This window comes from Carassius carassius, chromosome 24, assembly GCF_963082965.1.
Source record: "Carassius carassius chromosome 24, fCarCar2.1, whole genome shotgun sequence".
In the NCBI taxonomy this organism is placed as follows: domain Eukaryota; kingdom Metazoa; phylum Chordata; class Actinopteri; order Cypriniformes; family Cyprinidae; genus Carassius; species Carassius carassius.
In genome coordinates this window covers 28,032,516-28,056,088 of record NC_081778.1, presented here as the reverse complement: position 1 = coordinate 28,056,088, position 23,573 = coordinate 28,032,516, and the positions used below count along the sequence as shown (strand labels likewise).

Here is a 23,573-nt window from a genome sequence, read left to right as displayed (position 1 = left end):
CTGCAAATTCAGCTTTGCATCACAGGAGTAAATTAGATTTTTAAAAGAAATAAAAGTTATTGAAATTTTTACTACTTCACAATATTACTGTTTTTACTGTATTTTTTGATCAAATAAATGCAGCCTTGGCAGGCAGAGAGACTTCCTTTAGAAAAATTTATTAGAAAATCTTACTGACCCTAAAATTTTGAATGGTAGTGTATATGTAATACATTTTTTTAATGAAAAGGTTTGCTTCAAAAGCGTGCTTGTGCTGTCTTTGTTTAAAGTAAACACTGCCTGGTTTGATGTTTTGTCATTTAATGCAATAACATTTTAAAATGCGACTTAAGGCTAGAAGCATACTTAATACAAGTACATATGTTTGCTAAGCACTCATGGTTGTGTTTGCCCTTATGTGTTATTATCCATACCCTGCTAAAAAAAACCTGCTTGAAACTGCTTAAGCTGGTTTACTGGTCTTTGCTGGTTTAAGATGGTCTACCAGACTGGCCAAAGCTAGTGTTTTAGCTGAGTGACTAGCCAGTTTCTCAGCAGAAAAGTGCCCAAAAACAGCAAGCTAGCTTAAATAAGCTTGTTTAAAATGTTTATTCAGGTCAATCCGATCTCTTTGAAAAGTAATAGCACACTTCTCTGTAACAAGCCAAATGATTTGAGGTTTCATTCATACCTGTACAAATGGTATGTTACAAGTTACTCACTGAACTTTAATGCTTAGGGTTTGGAGTCCATTTAAATTTAACTAATGATTCTAGTAATAAGAAGACTGGACAAATAAAAACACTGACCCACAAATGTTTTATTTGTTGCCCTATTCTCCATTTCAATTTGGCATGTACACACTCATCATATTAATTGTTTGTTCATGTCATAGCATCTGCTTATGGATCAGCAGAGTGAACGTGAGTTTCTGAAAGCTGGATGCATGGGGTGGCGCTAAATGTGAGGAGGGATTTAAAGCTGTCACTCAAAGGTTAACCGGGGTCTGCCGCGACCAATCACGGTGCTCCGAGCTCAAATGAGATTGCTTTTTGATCCAGATGCCACGGTGGAACCGATGACAGCTGGAATCGAGAGCTCCCCCAGCGCTAATCCTCTTTTGAAGGGAAATAAGTGTTCAAGGGAGGCACTTCCCCTGCCATCCTGCTGTATGCTCCTAATGAACAGGTGTCTGCCTCTGATGGGCTGCCTTGAACTCGGCTGCTATTTCAGGAATCACAGTGTGAGGGCGAGCTGTAAATTTAGTTTGCTTTTGGCTCAAGAACAGCCTTCATTCTAGCATGCAGTTATGCCACATTGAGGCTGTGTTCCGAAACCCTAGGTAGGGAGCATTTAGAGGTTTCAAAAGGTGACAACATAATTATGCTGCCGCCTTTTGGTCAGTTTTTTTCAAGGCCAATTGCAAAGAAGGTAAAACCATAATGCCTAATGCAATAAGGGCAGTAAAAAGTTGGCCTAATATTACCTAATTTTATGATACCCAGTCCAAAAAAAAATTTTTTTTTTAAATTTTTCAATTTTTGTATGCATCAGCTTTAATGCACTTAACAAAATAAGAGTAGTCAAATATCAAGTTTTAATGACAACAAAAAGTATTTACTTTTCTGCAAAGGAGTAGAGAAAATGTTCAGATACTTAAAATAATTTTTTTTCACACTGCTGTAACTTTCTTTCACTATTTAAATGTTGTAAAACACACACAGATGTAGCAGAAAACATCAAGTTTTAATTTTCTTTTGTCACTGGCCATAATTAAAACCTTGAAATCAGGATATAAGAAATCAGGCATAAGATAATGTCTTAAGAATCATTCATATATGTGAAAATCAGATAAAATCAGAACGAATAGTTGACTCAAATGAACTTGACTCATTTGTGTCTGTGTCAGTTTTTCTGGGGATTAAGGAATAGTACAAAGGGTTGTTGAAAGCCTGATATTTTGCATCATATTTTGTGGAAAATAATTCTGGAATCAGCAAAAATAATTTTGGAACTGTAAAAATGATTAAGAAGCAAGCGTTGGATTTCATTAAATACATTATTAAATGCGGACAGACATCAAATAGTTCACTCTGATTGGAAATTTTAACTTGATAGCAACTTACTAAAACCAAGTACTAAAACCAAGTTTAACTCGATAGCAACTTACTAAAACTTGTGGGAAGTCGTGGCCTAGTGGTAAGAGAGTGTGATTCCTAACCCTAGGGTTGTGGGTTCGAGTCCCTGGCTGGCAATATCATGACTTAGGTGCCCTTGAGCAAGGCATTGAACCCCCAACTGCTCCCCGGGCGCTGCAGCATAAATGGCTGCCCACTGCTCCGGGTGTGTGCTCAGTGTGTGTGTGTGTTCACTGCTGTGTGTGTACACTTTGGATGGGTTAAATGCATAGCACTAATTCTGAGTATGGGTCACCATACTTGGCTGAATGTCACGTCACTTTTAAATTCAGCTTTAGCTGTGCGGCTAATGGAGTTGTTTTTTGTTTGTTTGTTTGTTTAGTTTTTTTGTAAAACATGCAAAATCGTTGACTTACGAGGATGCTATGCATTATAGGCAGTAGGCAGCTAGATGACGTAATAGATTCTGGAAGTGAGCCTGTTCTCACACTCACACATATACTCTGGCTATTAATGCATCTTGTGTACTGTGGTTGAATCAAGTGTGTGTGTTTATTCAGTCGGAGGTCGTGTTGATTCTGCACCTGTTGCCACACATGCACAAGCACATTTCCACATTCATAAAAATGAACTGGTCTCCTGCTGTCCTTCCACCTGTCACACACTGTCCTTTGCCGCTCCCGCTCCCCTCTCTCCATCCAGTGCTTTTCAGCATCATTGCTCCTGTCTTCAGTGTCACATGATCTTTCAGAAATCATTTGCATTTGATATTATCAATGTTGAAAACAGTTGTGCTGCTTAATAGTTTTTCTGGAAGCCATTGTACTTTTTTTCAGGATTTTTTGGTGATCATAAAGTTCAAAAGAACTTTGTGTAAAATGTAAATATTTTGTAACAACGCAAAAGTCTTTACTGTCTTTTTTTATTATTCATTTTTATTTTGTCTTTGCTGAATAAAAGTATTAATTTCTTTGAATTTTTTAAAAAAATCTTTCTGGCCTCAAACCTTTAAACAATAGAATAGACATGAAATAGACATGAAAACGTACTGGCCCTGAAAATATATTTTGCATTATTTATATATAAACTTTTACTTTTGACTTTTGACTTAAAAATGAATCTAAATGCTTTACCAAGCTGTACATTTCTGCTTTTAAACCCTCTGGTCAGTTTTCTGGCTACAGTTCAGATGAAGTGGACCACTGCACACAGAGAGAGAACTCATTTAGGTAACCCAGGATTTTTCCTTTAAGCTCAGGCTGAAGGTTGTGGAAGCTGATGTGTTGTGGTGGTGATGGCAGACAGGAGAGCGCGGGCGCTGCCAGCTCCACTGACCAGCCCAGACTGCCACACTGGCGGCTGTAATTGTGGAGTAATTATGCCCCATGCAGAGATTCAGCTCTGTGTTATGTAACAGGACTTTCCTCTTCTGTGCATCGCTGACAGCGGGAGGCCAGTGTGTCCACCCATATACACTCACACTTTAGACAGAGCAGCGTTTTAGTGCTAGTTGAAAAATGGGTCATATTACGCATTAATTTTTTTTCTCTGTTTTCTGCTTTTCTTGACACATGGCTGTCTGACCCTTTTAATTAAACACTTTTTTTTTGCTGTTGTGGTTTTAAATCCTTATGTAGTTATTGGCCGCTTTGCATTTGAAATGAGCAACAGCACTTATTCAAGGGCTGCGGGTCAGAGTTATTTTAGTATTATTCACAGTATATGCTATTTTAATATTTTGGCTTAGGTTTTATTTTGATATTTTGAGTCCTTTTTATTTTTGTTTCATTTTTAGTCATTTGTTTTTACCATTTAGGTTTAGTTTTAGTTAAATTTTACTTTATATTTATTTCCAGTTAGTAGTTTTAGTGCTTCAACTTAGTGCTACGAGTACTGAAGTGCTTTCATATGTTTCTTCAGAACTGATTTAAATGTATGGTCACAGATGGAGGTGGTGGATGTTAAATTGAAAATAAGCAGGAATACTCCCTTAAGAGGAGCGCGCTGAGTGTCTAATGGTGAGATGTGGGTGTGTTATTTAAAGTGATGAGTCAGCTCTCATTCTATAGCTGTCACATCAATGAGGCCTCTGTCTCCACCTCCACTCAAGAGCACCACAGAGAGAACAGAGAGGGTTGAGGAGGAGCGAGGACAGTCATTTGAGGTTAAATTAACAGTCTGAGAACAGCTTAGAAAGAGGGATAATTTGGTTAGAACATCGCTCGTAAGACTTGCAAGTCTCATCTAGTGAAGTTTTTATGCAATTTAACACGGCAACAATGTGCGAATGTGTGACTGAAACCGAAGGAAGTTGCCTCACCCCACAGTCAAACTATATACAAAACAAAATTTATATATGTATTAATATTATTATTATTACTCCAAGTTTGAGACTGCTTCACCTTTTCCTGTGTTCCAGATGCAGAGGTTGACATCTGTCTCTTAATATTTAACCATTAGGGGGCAGTGCCACACAGTTTTACCATTTTGCACAAAATGTTTCAGGAGATAATCTAACCATTTTTTACTTCTAGTGTTCTGCCCTCTTAAACTCACAAACAAATACACAGATGCAGGCAGGTAAAAAAGTGAGTCCACATTTAGCAAAACATTATCTGAAACGGCGTTGAATGATGTCCTGAAGGATTGATATACAGTTTTTCCAGGACTTCTGATTCATGAAGTTCGTTAACCCTCTTTCCATGGAGTAGATTTTATTGTATTCATGTGTTAATTCAGTCTTAAGTGCAGCACATCAAGTCTGACGGACTGTGTGTTGTGGGCAGTGCTTTTTTTTTTTTTCTGTGGTCGACTCGTGCAAGGTCCGTGTCCATGGAGTGCAGAAAGATAATGTCCCTGTCTATTTTCTGTTGACCCGTTACCTATTATTTACTTATTTTTATTTTAAATATTTGTTGTATTTTATTATTTGCATGTTTCTTGTGTTTACATGTTTTCATTTTGTGTATATGTTTAAAATTATCATGCTAATATATGTTTGCATATTTAATTCTCATGTAGTGCCAAAATGGTTGGTATCATATAAAATCTAAAACCTAAGGTTTAAAACCTTATTTAAAACCTTATTTTTTTCACAGTAAAGCTATATATCATAACATATTTTTGCTGAAAAAATATGATTATTGATATATATTTGATATTTGATTTATATATAATCAAATCAAAAGGTAAGATATATGTAATATTTAATTGTATACATAACAAATCAAATTAGGAATTGGGGAATACATTTGTTGAAAAAAAAATCTGTCTGTAAACCTACCATGGTAACACAGATATGACTAAATTATGATTTCATTTTTTTTAAGCCATATCTCATCATGCTGCCCAGCACATTACATGTATTGTTCTTTATTTTACTGTTATGTTTTTTATTATTTTGCCATCCTGCTCTTATGTTCACTCATTTATGTTTTTATTTCTAGGGTCAATGAAGATTCAAAGTCTCAGCCAGTCCAGTAAGTAACACTCAGTCAGGTCTAGGCAGAATCTGCCGACCCCCCCCCCCCCCCCCCCCCCCTATTTTTCCACAAAAGCTGCAGAATACTCTTACTGGCAAGGCAAATTATAATCAAATCAGCCAAACAATTAAGTTAACAAACAATAAAGAGGCAGAACTTTCTTTGTGGCTCAAATTCTGCAGTTTTTGTCCATGTACAGATTCTATGTAGGCCTAATCTTATCTAGAGACCTCAAGGCTTTGACATTGCCGCCTTGCTGGTTAGTGGCGTGTGCATTTGTTGTGGCTTTCTCTGTGATTGGCAGCTCTTTTCCCTTCCTCTCTCTAGTGATTGGCTGCCTGCAGTCTGTCATGGCTTCATCTGAAAAGCTTTTGGCAGCTTCATCCACATTTTTGATGCATCAGTCCTGCTTTATTTTGCTTGTTTGTCGACTCTGTGAGTTGAACATTGACACTGTTTGATCTCTATATCTGTATCCGTGGACACATGACTGTACCCCTGGCTGATGGATGCAAAAATTCATTTAACTCGCAATGGCTTCTCTGCTTCCTTCTCCAAGTTTTTCCATCTCTCAGTTCTCTGTCTTTGTATTTTTCTTTCAAATTTTCTTCATTCTCTAGTCTCACATAACCATATTTTTCAGCAAATCTGTTTTATTTAAATCAAAACCAAGAAACGCCCGCTTAAAGAGATAGTTTGACTGACACGTACAGCAACCAGCACAGAACATTTTGTTTGTACATTTAATTTAGGGGCAGTTTATATAAAATAGTTTTTACTGCAGTGGTAGAAAACTCTGGGGAGAATTGCACAGCATTTCCTACAAGTTCAGCTATGAGAAATGCTGGAAAATATAGTGGAATTGATGTGCACTTTGTAATTAGAGATTTTGTTTGTCCAAAAGTAATAAGTATTATTCATAAACACAAGGCGAAAATAAAGTTTTGCTCATGCATATTTAGTTAACTTTATACTAAGGGTCTGGGGGGAAAATAATACTGTATATTGGAACTAAACTGGACAACTTTGACAATGATAAATCTAGTTATTTGTTTATTTAGCCAATTTTTTTTTTTTACAATGATCTGGTACATCATGGGTGGGATTAAAACCGGTGTATTTTCACTACCTAGCTGGCCAATCAGATTTGAGCTTGCCAGATTGAGAAAGTGATCAGTTTTGTGTGTAATACGGATGAGATTGTCAGTGGGCTGAGATTTGGCTGTCCCTGTCTTTCACTTTGTCTTTCTTTTTCTCTATCCCAGTAGTTTTTGCAGCTGTACATGTGTGTTTCTTATGAATGTAGCTGCACTGTAGTTGTCATGATGATAATGGCGTGTGTGTCGACTGGAAGCAGACGTGTTGACAGGATTTTGAGGTGCGCTGTCTGCTTGTTCATACAGGTGGTATCCCTTTAGTGGAATCACTGATCTGGTTAATAATGTTCTCCAGCCCCAGACAAAGTCCCAAATCCAACCGCAAACAGAGCATCCAAAGGAGCCAGAGACGTAAGTAAAACTGAATGGATTTATCTTAGCCCTCAACCCTCCAAACACTACATTGCCCAGACAAACTTTGAATTATGTTGCATTTCTGTGTATATGTTTCCTCTTTCGCCTATCTGACTATTAAATAAATGTTCAAGGGCTATCAGTTCACAAAAATGTTAAATGAAATTAGTTAATTGTATTTTGATGAATTAATCACAGTTAATTACAAAATTTGCTGGTAACACTTTACAATAAGATTGAATTTGTTAGCATTAATTAATGTCTTTTACAGCATTAGTTGATTATTAATTTTAATAACGTTTATAGATAGATGGATAGATACAGTTTAATATAAATGTTAGTTTGTTGTTAATTGCTAATTAATGCTCATTTACTCTTTTATAATAAATGTCAAACGTTTTTGTATTTTAAATATTTTTGCATTGCCTTATTTCATATTACTCCCCCTTATTTTAATGTATAAATTATAAAGTTATTTATAAAATTTAAAATATACACACAATATGAAATAATATATTCATGTTCATTCATAATAATAGTTTATTATTTGTAGAAATAATGCATGTATTATTATATGCAGAAAAGAATATCAATAAATGCTGTAAAATATTATTTGTTTGCTTCATTCATTATATCTTTTTGAAAACTTACCAGTTTTACATTACATTATAGTGGAAAATAGAAAATATTCAATAGTTTAAGTTGCAAGTTTCATATGGGTAGATAAATTGAGTTTTTATTTTTATGTTATGTATATTTTATGATGTTATTTTTTTATGTTAAATATAATCAGTTAGGCTAAATGAATGTGATTATTTGACAAGCCTTATTTATTATCTAAAATACTAGCTACTACAGGCATGTTTCGCTCATTATGGCCCATCAGTTTGATTTGAATATTTTTTTTTTTTTTTTTTTTTTTTTTTTTTTTTTTTTTTTTTATTTGATAGGGACAATGCTCATTGATCAACAGACAAGTTACTTGCTGTAAACAAGCCAGAGTTAGCTACAAGTGCTAGTTTCCATCTGAGATCTGAGATCTACATAGAGACCAGCATTAAGCACGGGTTTTGTATTACATGAGAATTCGACTACAAATGTGTAAGTAGCTTAAATGGGTAAAGCGCAGGTCTTCAGGTGGCTGCAATGTCACTCATAAAGGGAGTGCGTATCAGTGTACTGGCTCGTGTTTCTTTGACTTCTCTATCTGCTGTGTGTCAGATGAGACGTGACGAATGGCGTATGATTATATTATGGGTTATGCATCTCTTGAGGTGAGCTGTGCTGTGGTCTCCAGCTGTCTGTAATGCTACCTGAGCCAGCGCACCTGCCAGACCTCTGGAGCTCCTCCAGCCTTCCCATCATCCACCTGACTGCTGTCTGGAGCCCGGGTGTATATGGGAGGATAGATGCTGGGTTTAATGTCAAATCTGTCATGTCATTCCAAACACATATGATCTTGTTTTCTGACAGAAGACAGGATCTTGTGGCATGGATTCAAATCTAATATTGCATTTACTAAAGGATATCTGCCGTATATCTGAGACGGCAGCGTGGGGTCAGAAAGTGAGTGGTACTGTATATGCACATGTTCGGAGGGTAAGAGGGCAGAGGTCAAGGGGTCGGTGAAAGCAGACCTGCTCATTGTTGTGATTTGATCTTAGAGGGGTGAAAGGTCACTGACTTAAAAAGGAATCATGACTCTACGGTTTGGACGGTTAGCTTCAGAAAGTTAGTATCTGCTTGTAAGAAGCCGGTTTTTTTTTCTGTTGATGGCCAATGGAAACCAGTGTTAGTTTAAGTGTTAATTTAGTATTTGTGTGTGTGTGTGTGTGTGTGAGTGTATATATATATATATATATATATATATTTTTTTTTTTATATATATATATATATATATATATTTTGATATATATATATATTTATATATATATATATATATATATATATATATATAAAAAAAAAATATATATATATATATATAAATATATATAAATATATATATTTATATATATATATATAAATATATATATATATATATATATATATTTATATATATATATATATAAATATATATATTTATATATATATATATATATATAAATATATATATTTATATATATATATATATATATATATATATATATATATATATATATATATATTAGTTTTCATTTTTCCTTAATTATGCCTTTAATTAATTATATTATTTACTATGTTAATTTTAACTTTTTAACTTAATTTTAAACTTCACTTAAATATACAATTTACTATATAATTTTATGTACTTTTGTCATTTTTATTAATTAATAATTTTTTTAATGTTACTATTATATTAATTTATTTTAGTTCAGTTTAATTAAGCTTTAATACTAAATGTTTATTTACAGTTAGTAACTGAAGTTCCTCAACGTACTTATTTCAGCAACATTTGTAATTTTCATTTAGTTGAAGTCTTATTTTATTTTATTTTATTTTATTTTAAACAAAAATGTTTTTCATAGTTTTACTACAATATAGAAGGTATTTCACCAGTGACCAAATGGGCTAAATATGCTATTGTGATGTATGGGAATCCTAATGAATAATTATCTGAGTATCACAAACAATATGTGGGAAACATATAACATGGCTTGTCAAAAAAAAAACTTTTTATTGGTTTATGTTGAAGTCAAAAAGACTAATAAGTTCAATGACGTTTGTGTTCATTAAATTTACACGAAACAAACTCCTTTGCATTAAGCATTCAAATTCTCCTGTCGGAGATAGTGATTAGCAGCTTGAGAACGTGTTCAAGTTTGGTGGGAGGTGGCCAGGTGAATTCTGGGTAACACCCAGGCATTTTGTTGTAGTAAATAGATCAGTGTGCTCAATAATTCAGCCTGCTAATGAATGTTGCAGGGGCAGATGTGGGACCAAACCTCCTTTAATCGACAGATTATGGTGTTAGCCCCCAGTGTTCAGTTTCCACGGCTACAGTTGATTGACAGCGGACATACAAAATGCATGTGTGTCATGCATGCATTCAGCTAGCGTTTCAGGGTCCATCTCAAGCCTTTGACCCAACTGCTCTCTTACATTAATGAAGAAGAGTATGTGATTAAACGACACCCTAATATAAAAGTCCCATAAACACGCAAAAGGCGATCTGCCTGCTAGTTGGGACTATGTGCAGCTCATAAATACTGTCATGTCGACAGCTGTTTCAGTTTTCCAGTCGATATGAGGTGATGCACGTGATCTTGACGTGTTATCTGTGTGATCTGGTTTGTGTGAGTTCAGCCACAAATAGTCTCAAGGCTGCACATGATGCTTCAGTTGCTGATGAAGTGGGCTCGAGAACAGAAAGTTCTCGTCACTGTTGCACATCCGTCTGACAGTCACAACAGAGTTTAACCAGAGCTAGTGCTTATTGACAACCAACTAAACAAACACTACAGCTGAAAAGTTTGCATTTGGTATGGTTTTTGAAGTGTCTTACGCTCACCAAAGCTGCCTTTATTTGATCAAAATCTACAGTAAAAACATTATTATTTTATTTAATATAAATATTTTAATATACTTTTAACATCATTTATTTCATTGAATTTTCAGCAGCATTATTCCAGTCTTCAGTGTCACGTGATCTTTCAAAAATCATTCTAATTTGCTGATTTGATGCTCAATAAACATTTATTATTATTATTTTAATCAATTTAATGCATTTCTTTCTAGAAATATCTGAGATCGCAATGAGATGACACAGAGAGGAAGTGGGGATTCATTAGTCTTCATATTAGATTTATTACTCTGTACTATTACTTTATGTCAGCAATTGTTGAGTTTTTAAGTTTTTAAGTTAATATTTAAATTAAACGATGAATGAATTGAACAAAGTCAATGAAGTCTAATGAGCAATGAAAGAGCAAGCTCTGAGCAATAAAATTGTCCTTTTGGTTGTAACCCATGACCAAATCCTTCCTATTTTTTTAGGTATATTCCTATTCTTAGGTCCTTTTTTTCAAGTATATTGATATATCATAATGTTTACACTTATAATGTGTTTTCTTGCTGTGTTCTGATTGGCTGCGTTCTGTTTCCTGCAGGAAATTGCACCAGCAATTTGAAATGTATAAGGACCAGGTGAAGAAGATGGGGGACGAGGCACCGAGCACCCAGGAGCAGAAGAGTGACGCACCCACCTGCGGAATCTGCCATAAAACCAAGTTTGCCGACGGCTGTGGCCACCTCTGTTCTTATTGCCAAACCAAGTTCTGCGCTCGCTGTGGAGGAAGAGTTTCACTGCGCTCTAATAAGGTACAGCTGTAAAGCTGCTCAGATCACACAAGCACCAACTTCAGCTGGACACTTGCCATTACTGTAATGAATTAAATATAGCATACTGCGAAGTATGCACTGCACTCTAACTACTATTTTTAAATAACTTGCAAGTGAGTTTTTTTTATATTTTTTTTATCATTTTGTACATCAGGCTTTTGTTGCTCATGTAGTGAGAGTATGGAGAGCAGACTTGGCTCAAACTGAGCAAAAATATTCTGTTTAGTGCAGATGTTGTCATTTTTATGTCTAAACCGTGAGATTAAATTCTGATAGCTTGTAATGTAAATCAATGAGATTTTTTTAACAGTATAGCAGACTGCTGACATAAAATACATAGGAATATCAGTTTTCACTCTGTGTCTGCAAATAATATATGATGTAAGATGTAAATACTTCGTTTTATGATCAAAGCTCTGTAATATTTATTGGGGGCAAAACATGTAATACAGTGCAATACAATGATGACTGAGATAAAAAATGATCTCATAAGCCTGATGTATCATATATGATACCTTTTTACATGATATTTTAATAATTATAATAGAGTAAAACTTGCTACAGTCCAGTAAGTGTTCATCTTGACATGTTACTAACAATATAAAGGTTATTCTTATGTTTACTTTATAGAATCATCAATATTTCACACCAAGTACAGATGTGAACAATGAGCTTAAGGAAGATATTTTTAGAATTATACTAAAATGTTTTTAATGTGCTAAAAAAGTAGAAATAATCGGTCTGATTACATGTATTTTGAATGTTTGCAACAATTGTCCTGGAAATTTTTTATCATTTTGATAGTTTAGACTAGGCTATAAAAAAATTATACAGTAGGCTTTATAGGGTTAATCCAGTACTGTGTAAAAATGTCTTAACCTTTGGCAACCCAATCAAATAATAAGCTACAATGATATTAGAAATTGCATTTGATATCACTTGCACTTTATCACTATACTGTACTTAGTTCGCCATTCTGAGCATATTCAATATTTACAGCTCATAAAGAGATGTTTTTGAGAACTGTGACAGTGTGAGATGCCATGTTTTATTATTTAAGTAATTGAACTTATTAATGGAGATCCTTTTTGTTATGAAATTACATACAGAAATCATTCAACTCGTAATGCATCTGATTCTGTGATATTTCCTGCTGCTGACCACAAGAGGGGGATGTTCCCTCTGTTTTGACCACCTCGCCCGTTGGCCCGGGGCGATGGATGTATCAGGCCAGAAACCGCCTATTTAATCTAGAATCTAACCTTTTGTTGTCTCTCTCCCTGTGCAGTCTTGGTGCTTTTTAATGACTTTGCTCAGAGTAATAAGCGGCGATGTGATTGGCTGCAGTAGTATGTGAACATCTCTTTATGTGTGTCTGAATGTCACTCACACTTGTTCTCCTCTCTTCTTTCCCCTTGTCTTTCTCTCTTGCGTTTCCTCCCCTGTGGAATTGCAACAGGAGGATAAAGTGGTCAGCACCCTTTTTTTCCTTGTCTATGCTTTGATATTTAGCTTTTGCAAAAGTGTGATGATTGCACACCTCCATTAAAGGTGCTGTAAGCGATTATTTTATTTATTTTTGGAGCATCAGAAATATCTCACAGATAGTAAGATAGGCTCCAGTCAAAAACAATCTCTGTCCGGTTGCTCTACATTACTTTTCTGAAGGATGGGTTTATGGAAAGAGTGTGTGGTTTAAGTAACACTGTAAAAACACGAGACAATTCTTCAAGGATAACAAGATGACATTTTGATGACAATTTATGTCTTTTACTTAAACAACTTTTTTTAACAGTAACATTTTAACAATTTGAATACAATATTTTACTATAGAAGTATTTTTTATATTATAAACATTTGTATATTTCTATATTTTAGTTTATATATAAATTTGTGCATATATTTATATGATAGACACTTGCAGTTAACGATTCACTTCTTAATATATTTTTTAATATACATTTGATGAACAGTTTTTATAGTGATAGCAAATTGGTTGGAGTTCTCAAAATGGCTGAAATCGCTTACAGAACCTGTACTAAATGAGAAATGGTTGTGATGTTGCTATAATTAACTGGATGACATTGCATCACCCCTCATTTCAACACCGGAACATTTTCATATTATTTTAAAGAGGGAAAGCCATAATAGTAGCATTACAATAAACAAACAGCTTTGTGGATTTTCATTTTTGTTGTGATTGCATAGCGACAAAAAGAACACTGTATTATCGCAGTTTAATAAGACAAATAAGATCTCTAAAATGTATTTATATAGTTTGACTGAAAAATCCTGCTTCTCAGATGTTTCTAATGAGGAAAAAGACAATATAATGTATGTAGATTTATAGGTTCAGAATTTAGTTTTATATATATATATATATATACATACACATACACACAGTGGGTATGGAAAGTATTCAGACCCCCTTAAATTTTTCACTCTTTGTTGTATTGCAGCCATTTGCTAAAATCATTTAAGTTCTTTTTTTCCCTCATTAATGTACACACAGCACCCCATATTGACAGAAATTGTTGACATTTTTGCAGATTTATTAAAAAAGAAAAACTGAAATATCACATGGTCCTAAGTATTCAGACCCTTTGCTCAGTATTTAGTAGAAGCACCCTTTTGATCTAATACAGCCATGAGTCTTTTTGGGAAAGATGTAACAAGATTTTCACCTCTGGATTTGGGGATCCTCTGGCATTCCTCCTTGCAGATCCCCAGTTCTGTCAGGTTGGATGGTAAACGTTGGTGGACAGCCATTTTCAGGTCTCTCCAGAGATGCTCAATTGGGTTTAAGCCAGGGCTGTGGATGGGCCATTCAAGAACAGTCACAGAGTTGTTGTGAAGCCACTCCTTTGTTATTTTAGCTGTGTGCTTCGGGTCATTGTCTTGTTGGAAGGTGAACCTCTGGACCAGTCTGGGGTCCTGAGCACTCTGGAGAAGGTTATAGTCCAGGATATCCCAGTACTTGGCCGCATTCATCTTTCCCTCGATTGCAACCAGTCGTCCTGTCCCTGCAGCTGAAAAACACCCCCACAGCATGAAGCTGCCAACACCACGCTTCACTGTTTGGGACTGTATTGAACGGGTGATGAGCAGTGGCTGGTTTTCTCCACACATACCACTTAGAATTAAGGCCAAAAAGTTCTGTCTTGGTCTCATCAGACCAGAGAGGTCTTCAGGTTTTTTTTTTTTTTAGCAAACTCCATGCGGGCTTTCATGTGTCTTGCACTGAGGAGAAGCTTCTCTCGTCGGGCCACTCTGCCATAAACCCCGACTGGTGGAGGGCTGCAGTGATGGTTGACTTTCTATAACTTTCTGCCACCTCCCGACTGCATCTCTGCAGCTCAGCCACTGTGATCTTTGGGTTCTTCTTTACCTCTCTCACCTAGGCCCTTCTCCCCCAATAGCTGAGTTTGGCCGGACGGCCAGCTCTAGGAAGGGTTCTGGTCGTCCCAAACATCTTCCATTTAAGGATTATGGAGACCACTGTGCTCTTAGGAACCTTAAGTGCAGCAGAAATGTTTTTGTAACCTTGGCCAGATCTGTGCCTTGCCACAATGCTGTCTCTGAACTCTTCAGGCAGTTCCTTTGACCTCATGATTCTCATTTGCTCTGACATGCACTGTGAGCTGGAAGGTCTTATATAGACAGGTGTGTGGCTTTCCTAATCAAGTCCAATCAGTATAATCAAACACAGCTGGACTCAAATGAAGGTGTAGAACCATCTCAAGGATGATCAGAAGAAATGGACAGCACCTGAGTTAAATATGAGTGTCACAGCAAAGGGTCTGAATACTTAGGACCATGTGATATTTCAGTTTTTCTCTTTTAATAAATGTGCAAAAATGTCAAAAATTCTGTGTTTTTCTGTCAATATGGGGTGCTGTGTGTACATTGAGGGAAAAAAATTACTTAAAAGATTTTAGCAAATGGCTACAATATAACAAAGAGTGAAAAATTTAAGGGGGTCTGAATACTTTCCGTACCCACTGTATATACAGTACAGACCAAAAGTTTGGACACACCTTCTCATTCAAAGAGTTTTCTTTATTTTCATGACTATGACAATTGTAGAGTCACACTGAAAGCATCAAGGGCTATTTGACCAAGAAGGAGAGTGATGGGGTGCTGCGCCAGATGACCTGGCCTCCACAGTCACCGGACCTGAACCCAATCGAGATGGTTTAGGGGTGAGCTGGACCGCAGACAGAAGGCAAAAGGGCCAACAAGTGCTAAGCATCTCTCGGGGAACTCCTTCAAGACTGTTGGAAGACCATTTCAGGTGACTACCTCTTGAAGCTCATCAAGAGAATGCCAAGAGTGTGCAAAGCAGTAATCAAAGCAAAAGGTGGCTACTTTGAAGAACCTAGAATATGACATATTTTCAGTTGTTTCAAACTTTTTTGTTATGTATATAATTCCATATATAATTCCACATGTGTTAATTCATAGTTTTGATGCCTTCAGTGTTTATCTACAATTTTCATAGTCATGAAAATAAAGAAAACTCTTTGAATGAGAAGGTGTGTCCAAACTTTTGGTCTGTACTGTATATATAAGGACAACGTTGATAGTTAAATGAGAACTCCTTGAGCAATGAAATAGCAGGCTCTTTATTGTGCATGTTTTTTGGCTGCATGAGTACAGTGTAGTAAAAGTGTTGTGTCCCGCTGCAGGCTGCTTTGTGCAGAAGGACAATAGAAACACTCTCGTGTTCCCTTGAGCACAGATGGTGATGCAGCAGGTTCACCTGAGTGGTACCTGTCACACATCGGCCCCACTTCTGAGTTATGTTATCCCCATAGATCTCACTAACTAAGTCTTGAAAAAGCCCAGTAATATGACAGTATATTAAAAACATTTTCATAAAAACAAGACCAGGTCACATTTTGCTCCAAAATCAAAAATTATATTTTGCATGAAGAAAATGAATATTATTACTTGACCAGATGTATAATATAAAATTCAATTTCTATAAAGCAAATGAAGGCTATTCATTGCCATAATGTGTCCAGATGTATAAATATAAAATGTAGATATAAAATAAAAAATAAATATCATAAATGATATAACATCAGTAGTTATTCTCATTGCTGTAAAACAGTAATTGCAGATTAAGTGGCTCTGCAAATCTACAATGTTTGAGACATTGTCGAGATCTGTTGTGAGACTCTATAGAAGGTATGTGACTGGGGCACTTCTCAGTCGAAAAATCAGGAGGTAAAACTCTCAGATTGTATTTCCAGAGATTTCCATTCCTACAGTTGCCTATATTGAGATGTCTCTTGGTCATTTAGCAAAGAGTAATCAGCTCTTACTGGTTATAGTTTGCAGCACTGGTAGAGTGTGACCTTTTCATGTTTCTTTCTTTTATCTCTGTTGTCTGAGTGTTAGATGTTTGACTGATTTTTGGTATCTTGTTTCTTTAGTGTGTAGTTCTGTTTCCTTCTGTTTTCTGGTATCTCAGCAGTAGCAGGACAGTGCTGAGCTTTTATCCGGTCGCCCGGCGGAGGATTGAATTGCCGGTTAGTTCTTGGTGACTGGATTTTGTTTCTCCCCTCTGTGGTTTACTCCATTAACCACATCAACTCTGGGGACCCACCGGTGGGTCCAATATTGCATATGCCTAATTCTAAAAAAATCAAAATAACAGCTGAAGTGGTTAAGGGTTTGAATGGAGACAGTACTTGTGATTCTAACCTCTCAAAACTTAAACCACTGAAACGGTTTTCATTAATTGAAATAAAGCTGAAATAAAGCAAATGTAAATATTAGATGAAAAATTAAAAGCTTAAACAAAATTAGAAATGTTGACTTGGTAAACAACTGAAATCAAATGTGAGCTTAAAGGGATACTCCACCCCAAAATGAACATTTTGTCATCAATCACTTTCCCCCATGTCATTCCAAACCCATAAAAGCTTAGTTCATCTTCGGAACATAATTTAAGAAATTTTGGATGAAAACCGGCAGGCTTGTGACTGTCCCATTCACTGCCAAGTAAATTACACTGTCAAAGTCCAGAAAAGTATGAAGAGCATCGTCAGAATAGTCAAGTCAAGTAAAGTCACCTATATTTATATAGCGCTTTAAACAAAATACATTGCGTCAAAGCAACTGAACAACATTCATTAGGAAAACAGTGTGTCAAAAAATGCAAAAATGACAGTTAAAGACAGTTCATCATTGAATTCAGTGATGTCATCTCTGTTCAGTTAAATAGTGTCTGTGCATTTATTTGCAATCAAGTCAACTATATCGCTGTAGATGAAGTGTCCCCAACTAAGCAAGCCAGAGGCGACAGCGGCAAGGAACCGAAACTCCATCGGTGACAGAATGGAGAAAAAAAACCTTGGGAGAAACCAGGCTCAGTTGGGGGGCCAGTTCTTCTCTGACCAGACGAAACCAGTAGTTTAATTCCAGGCTGCAGCAAAGTCAGATTGTGCAGAAGAATCATCTGTTTACTGTGGTCTTGTCCTGGTGGTCATCTGAGACAAGGTCTTTACAGGGGATCTGTATCTGGGGCTCTAGTTGTCCTGGTCTCCGCTGTCTTTTTAGGGCTGTAGAGGTCCTTTCTAGGTGCACTCCAGAATACTCCATCTGCCATCAGTGATTCAACCGTAACATTATGAAGCGATGAGAATACTTTTTGTACATGAGGAAAACAAAAATAATGACTTTATTGAACAATTCGTCTCCTCTGTGTCTCTCCGCATCACCGTAGCGGCAGTTTGAAAAATATCAGCTGAACGCAAACTGCGTACACTCTTCTGGGTCATCCGCACTACACGGATGTGCTGTTTTCGTTCAAATCAAAGCTTGATAATGCTTGTGTAATGCAGTGTAATTTACTTGGCAGTGAATGGGACAGTCACAAGCCTCACGGTTTTCATCCAAAATATCTTAAATTATGTTCCGAAGATGAACAAAGCTTTTACGACATGGGGGTAATGATTAATGATAAAAATTTTATTTTGGGGTGGAGTATCCCTTTAATTTGAAGTACTGAAATGATATAAACTGACATAAAAATAATTAAATAGAAATATTAAAAAACAAGTACATAATGAATTTAATTTTGCATTTATGCAAACGCTTTTATCCAAAGTGACTTGCAGTGCATTCAGGCTAACAATTTTCTCCTAACATGTTTTCCCTGGGATTCAAACCCCCAACCTCTACCACTTGAGCTACAGGAACACTACAATAGAACTTAATAAAACTTATTTAATAAAATTTAAATCGTTTAAATAAAAAAACTAGTAAAACTAAAATTAAAATAATAATCAAAATATTAACAAATTTTAGTATATAAATAATACTGAAATAGCACTGATATCATGTGATTGTACATAATTTTAAACCCATTTGTCAAAAGTGTTATCCGTTTCTTCAGATGGAAAACTTTTTATTTGTAAGTTCCAGTGAAGGTAGATGTCTCTGCTATTGTTTCCCTTCGTCATCATGGTGATTTCGGATGGATATACAGTCAGTCTTAGTGAATGTGCAGACTTTGCCTCATGAGCTTGACTCAGCTGCGCTATCCTGTTCCAGTGTGTGAAATCTGACAGCTCCCATCGCCGCACGAGACACCGGGAGCTGTAAATATTGATGCTGTCTCAAATAGGATCTCTTTCACCACAACTGACTGGAGAAGTGTTTGGAGAAGAGAAGAAAATGCTGATGAAAAAAGAGCCGACTTCACCACTGACACTTTTCACTGACACTGAAGCTAGTGGGTATCTATGTTTATTTTCTTTAATGATTTTTGAAAGATTTAAAGGAATAGTTAACACAAGATTTCAGTTATTATGTGGTTTACTCACCCTCATGTTGTTCCAAACCTCCATGCTCTTGAACACAAATGGGAAATCTTTTCCATCACGCAGCTCTTTTCTGTACAGAGACATTAATAGTCAACATGATTGTCAGGCTCTCAAACGTCAAAAAACCAACAAACAAACACCATAAAACACTATAAAAGTGTAGTATACCTGTTTTTAAGTCTTGAAGTAATGGCTGCTGAAAATTAATCGCATCCATCACATGAATAAATTACTTTTTAAAACATATGTGAATGGAATACTGGTATTGTGATAATATTTCACAATATTACAGGTTTTGCTGTATTTTTGGTCAAATAAATACACCTTTGGTGAGCATAGGTTTCAAAAACATAAAGAAATTTTACTTTCCTTGAAATTATTGCATGTGGAATGATACAGTGAAGAAGTTTTCAGAAAATAATATCTGACATTTTAGATTATTCCTCTAAATTCTGAGGGAAATTTAAGGCAAAAGCTGTCAAAATGGATTCAGAATTCTTGGAATAACACTCTCTAGCTTCTGTTAACTGTCATACATGCGTTCCAAGTGAGAACTGACAAATGTGTTAAGTGCAGAGGAGATAGCAAAAAAAAAACACTTTCACAAATTTGATATAAACTAAGAGACAAGCATAATCTCCCTGAAGTTTACGCTATGCCTGCATCCTGTCATCTGCTGGAACGCCACTCTCTCGTGAACACATGAATGACAATTAGCAGATGCTAGAGATATCTTTTTTTTTTTTTTTTTTTTTTTTTTTACATTTTTAATATTACTCTAACTCCTAGCATGGCTTGAGGGTGAGTAAATCATGGAGTAATTTTCATTTTTGGGTGAACTATACCTTTAAAATCTGCAAAGGCCTAATTTAATCTAACAAATCATTAAAAAATAACTTTTATTGGAAAAGTAAACAGCATTTTATCACATTTTGAATTGAATTGAATTTTGATACTCGCCTTAATCTTTTAAACAATGGAGAAGACAGCATTTTATAAAAATCACCTGTCAGTCTCAGCAAAGAGCAAATTTATACTCCTATGCGTTAGGTACGTATATTAGGTACGTTATGGTCTCTGACAGACAGCTTGACAGACATTTTCTCCTCCTTAGAAAGCGGGCACACAGTCAAATCATTCAGTAGGGTGGGTTTTTCCAGCAAAAGCGTGTGCTCCCTGCACCTCTGCAGGCTTCTTGTAAATACTATTTTTTGACAGACATATCTGCGCAAGATGGATAGACGAATGATGTGGATTTGGAACACTAACATGTTTGGCTTGTCAGTTGTCATTAAATGTTATATTCAATTTGTATACTTTTGAAAATCTTTTTTTTTTTTTTTAAGAAAAGGAGTGGTTTTGAGGGCACGATGTTTGTCAATTGTAACAAAAATCTTGATCCCATGAAAATACAGATCCTTTTGTTAATAATAGTGAAAAATCACTTTAAAGCTGTTGTTCCATTGTTACCCCTTAGCAGATTTTGACTCGTATAATGTGATTGTTTTTGCAAGCATAATGTCTGATGCACATCAGTGATTTAACACATCTTGATGTTGAAGTTAGTGTTTCTGTCTTAATCAGCCTCCTTTGAAGAGAGTTAGTGAGTGTTGTGCATGTGTAATGAGTCAGACTCAGCCCCGGTGGAGCTGCGTGCTCACATGCATCCGTAATGAGACCCGTGTTAGTGATGCTCGGTGGCAAAAACATGATTACGTGCTGCTCCGATCACTCTATATCATCTTCCTGCACAAGCAATTGCTTTTATTTCACTATTTTTAACAACTTGGATCAATCTCAGGATAAATATTCTTCGCTTTTTTCTTCAAAACCTGAACTGAAGCACAATCTTGACAGCAGAAGGATCATTTGATCCCCAACTCTAAAAGGTCACCTGTTACGCAGGACTTTGGCTTATGAAACCATGTGGAGCTGTCCGTGAGTTTTGATTTCATTTATTGAACATCAGTTTTATCCATTTGGACCAAACAGTAAACCGCCGACATGGGTAAGCATGGCAACAATGATTATATAATTAAGCTTTTATTGTGCTATTGAGATTCAGGCAATGGAAAAAGCTGCATATTGTTATTTGGGAAACTGTTTGTCATTAAAAGAACAAATCTAGAAAATAAGAACATAATGATTCACTATCACTCTTTTAATAGAAGCTTGATATTTATGGATCTCATAATGTAAACAGCTTGAATTTTAAAATCACTATGGACCTTAATTTGCACAATATTTTGGCTAATAATAAAGATACTTTTCGACAAAGTGACATTCTCATAGAAGACTGAGCGATCTGTCTATTTTTGATTCTGTCACTGCATAATTAACACTTTGTTTAACTGGTCCTTTTTAAGTTCAGAGAAAATAAAACCTATGAATATGCATCTAGTCTATAAGAACTGCTGGGCTCTAAATATAGAAGTGCATTAAATATTCATGTTCCACCTGCAGGCGGTGTTTAGCTGGTGAATGATAACACTCCTCTCATCATGAACTTCCTCACTTTTATGAAACATCCATAAAATATTCAGCGGCAGAGGACAACCTCTCCGGTTATGCTGTCTGATACAGTAATATGCAAGTTTCATATTGATGTTTGTTTATTTACATACAATACCTCTCGGAGGTAACCAGATGCTTAATCAAATCGTATGTTTTCCTATTTGCAAATCTTGCATTGATTAAAAAAATCATATAATTTATTTATTCATTCATTCATTCCAAGAAATAAGCATTGTTAGCATTATTGTCTTTGTTCAATCTAAAGCTCACTTAAATTAGTTTTAGGTCCTTAGAAGTGATGTTATGATGCCTTATTATTATACAATTTGTTATTCTTAATTGAGATTTACATTAGATTCTTATTAAAAAAAATACTGTAACACAATTTTATTTTTATTTGCAATTGCTTAGTTTTTTTGGTGAAACATGACCTGAACATGTTCTTGAAAGGTCCCCTGCCATTTGACACCAGTGATAGCTCACTCAACACTTTATCAATTTTTCACTGCACACATCTTTTCGTTTGTCTATCGCTCATTGACCAAACATTGATCACAATAACACTCACATCCATCTGCGCTATGTCTCAGAGCTGGTCCCAGTGCAATTGCTCACTGTGATCTTATCAAAAACCACTTGAAAGATGTGACCTTTTCACTTTATTGTATTATATTGGCAAGCTCATATAAAACTTTTCAAGTTTCCTAACAATTATTGGTTTTGAATAAACTTCTGCCATCATTTACTTATTGTGATGCTCACCTTCTTCTGAAGAGCTACTCTTTCCATTAAATCAAAGTGAATGAATGCTGACCAGGGGCTATCAGCTTCCAAAAAAGCACCATTGCAGTAGGTTATTGAGTACGATTTGAGTTATATTACCAGCCATACCTTAGCTTTACATAAGGAACAGTTTTGTAAAATTGTAGAATAATTTGAATTTCCAAGTAAATTTTTTTGACTGTGAGATGCATCATTTCTGATAGCTGATGTGGTGTTATTCAGGCTGGATAGATGAAAGCCTGTGTGTGTGGGTGAGACTCATGTTTAATTACCACCAGCAAACTGGATGGCAGCTTTGATGCCAACCGCCTGCTAAGTGCATTTCTGCTGGGCAGATAACAAGGTCAGGCTGCCATGCCCTCGTTGATGGGACTGCAGGAGATTCAGGATTGCTGAAGCAGAAGTTTTGTGAGGTTGTAAAGACCTGAGTAGAGTAATAATAATGATGCTATGATGCAAAATGACTATTACTTTTTTCCAAACAGGTTTCTAAACACCCACCTCATTTCCACCCTACTCCAAATCAGCAGGGTTGAAATTTTTGTAGGCTAACCCAAAAGTTAGCATCACCCTGGTTTCCTTGACAAAAACCCAATAGGAATTTTCCATTGGCTTTTGAATTAATACACAAAATAAGCTCTGTGGTTGTTTCGACCCACAGACTAAAGAAACAACCCCCACCAACAGTATAAAAGTAGCCCAATTCCTCTGGAAAACCGCAGAGTTAGCAACACTGCAAGGGTATTACTCATGTATTTTATGACATAGAACAAAATGTGAAAATATCTTGAGCTTGTTTTAACAACAGATCTTATTTCAAGATCTTATTTAACCCATTCAGAAAATAAACATTGACTTCATGACAGTTAAGCCTTGCTTAAATCATAACCCAGTTACAGGCTTTGGCCTACAAAAATACGTCATCCCTGCAGCGCTCTATTAGTCAGACAAACCAGGTAGCTCCTCCCCCAAACTCATGCCATTGGTTGAGCATTCATCATTTCCTCTCAC

General features: G+C 35.8%; 1 protein-coding gene across 9 annotated transcripts in view; it reads left to right on the top strand.

Moving 5' to 3' along the window:
* LOC132103362 (regulating synaptic membrane exocytosis protein 2-like) overlaps nucleotides 1-23,573 on the top strand; it is a 171,751-nt gene that overhangs the window by 15,712 nt on the left and 132,466 nt on the right. For 7 of the 9 annotated variants that reach the window (XM_059508411.1, XM_059508413.1, XM_059508410.1 and 4 more), the window contains exons 3-5: nucleotides 5,564-5,596; nucleotides 7,003-7,107; nucleotides 11,196-11,406. In XM_059508411.1, the coding sequence (XP_059364394.1) occupies nucleotides 5,564-5,596; nucleotides 7,003-7,107; nucleotides 11,196-11,406 (349 nt within the window). Of the gene's footprint in view, nucleotides 1-5,563; nucleotides 5,597-7,002; nucleotides 7,108-11,195; nucleotides 11,407-12,818; nucleotides 12,899-23,573 lie in introns of those variants that run through there. The other 2 variants (XM_059508415.1, XM_059508417.1) reach the window with 2 other exon arrangements.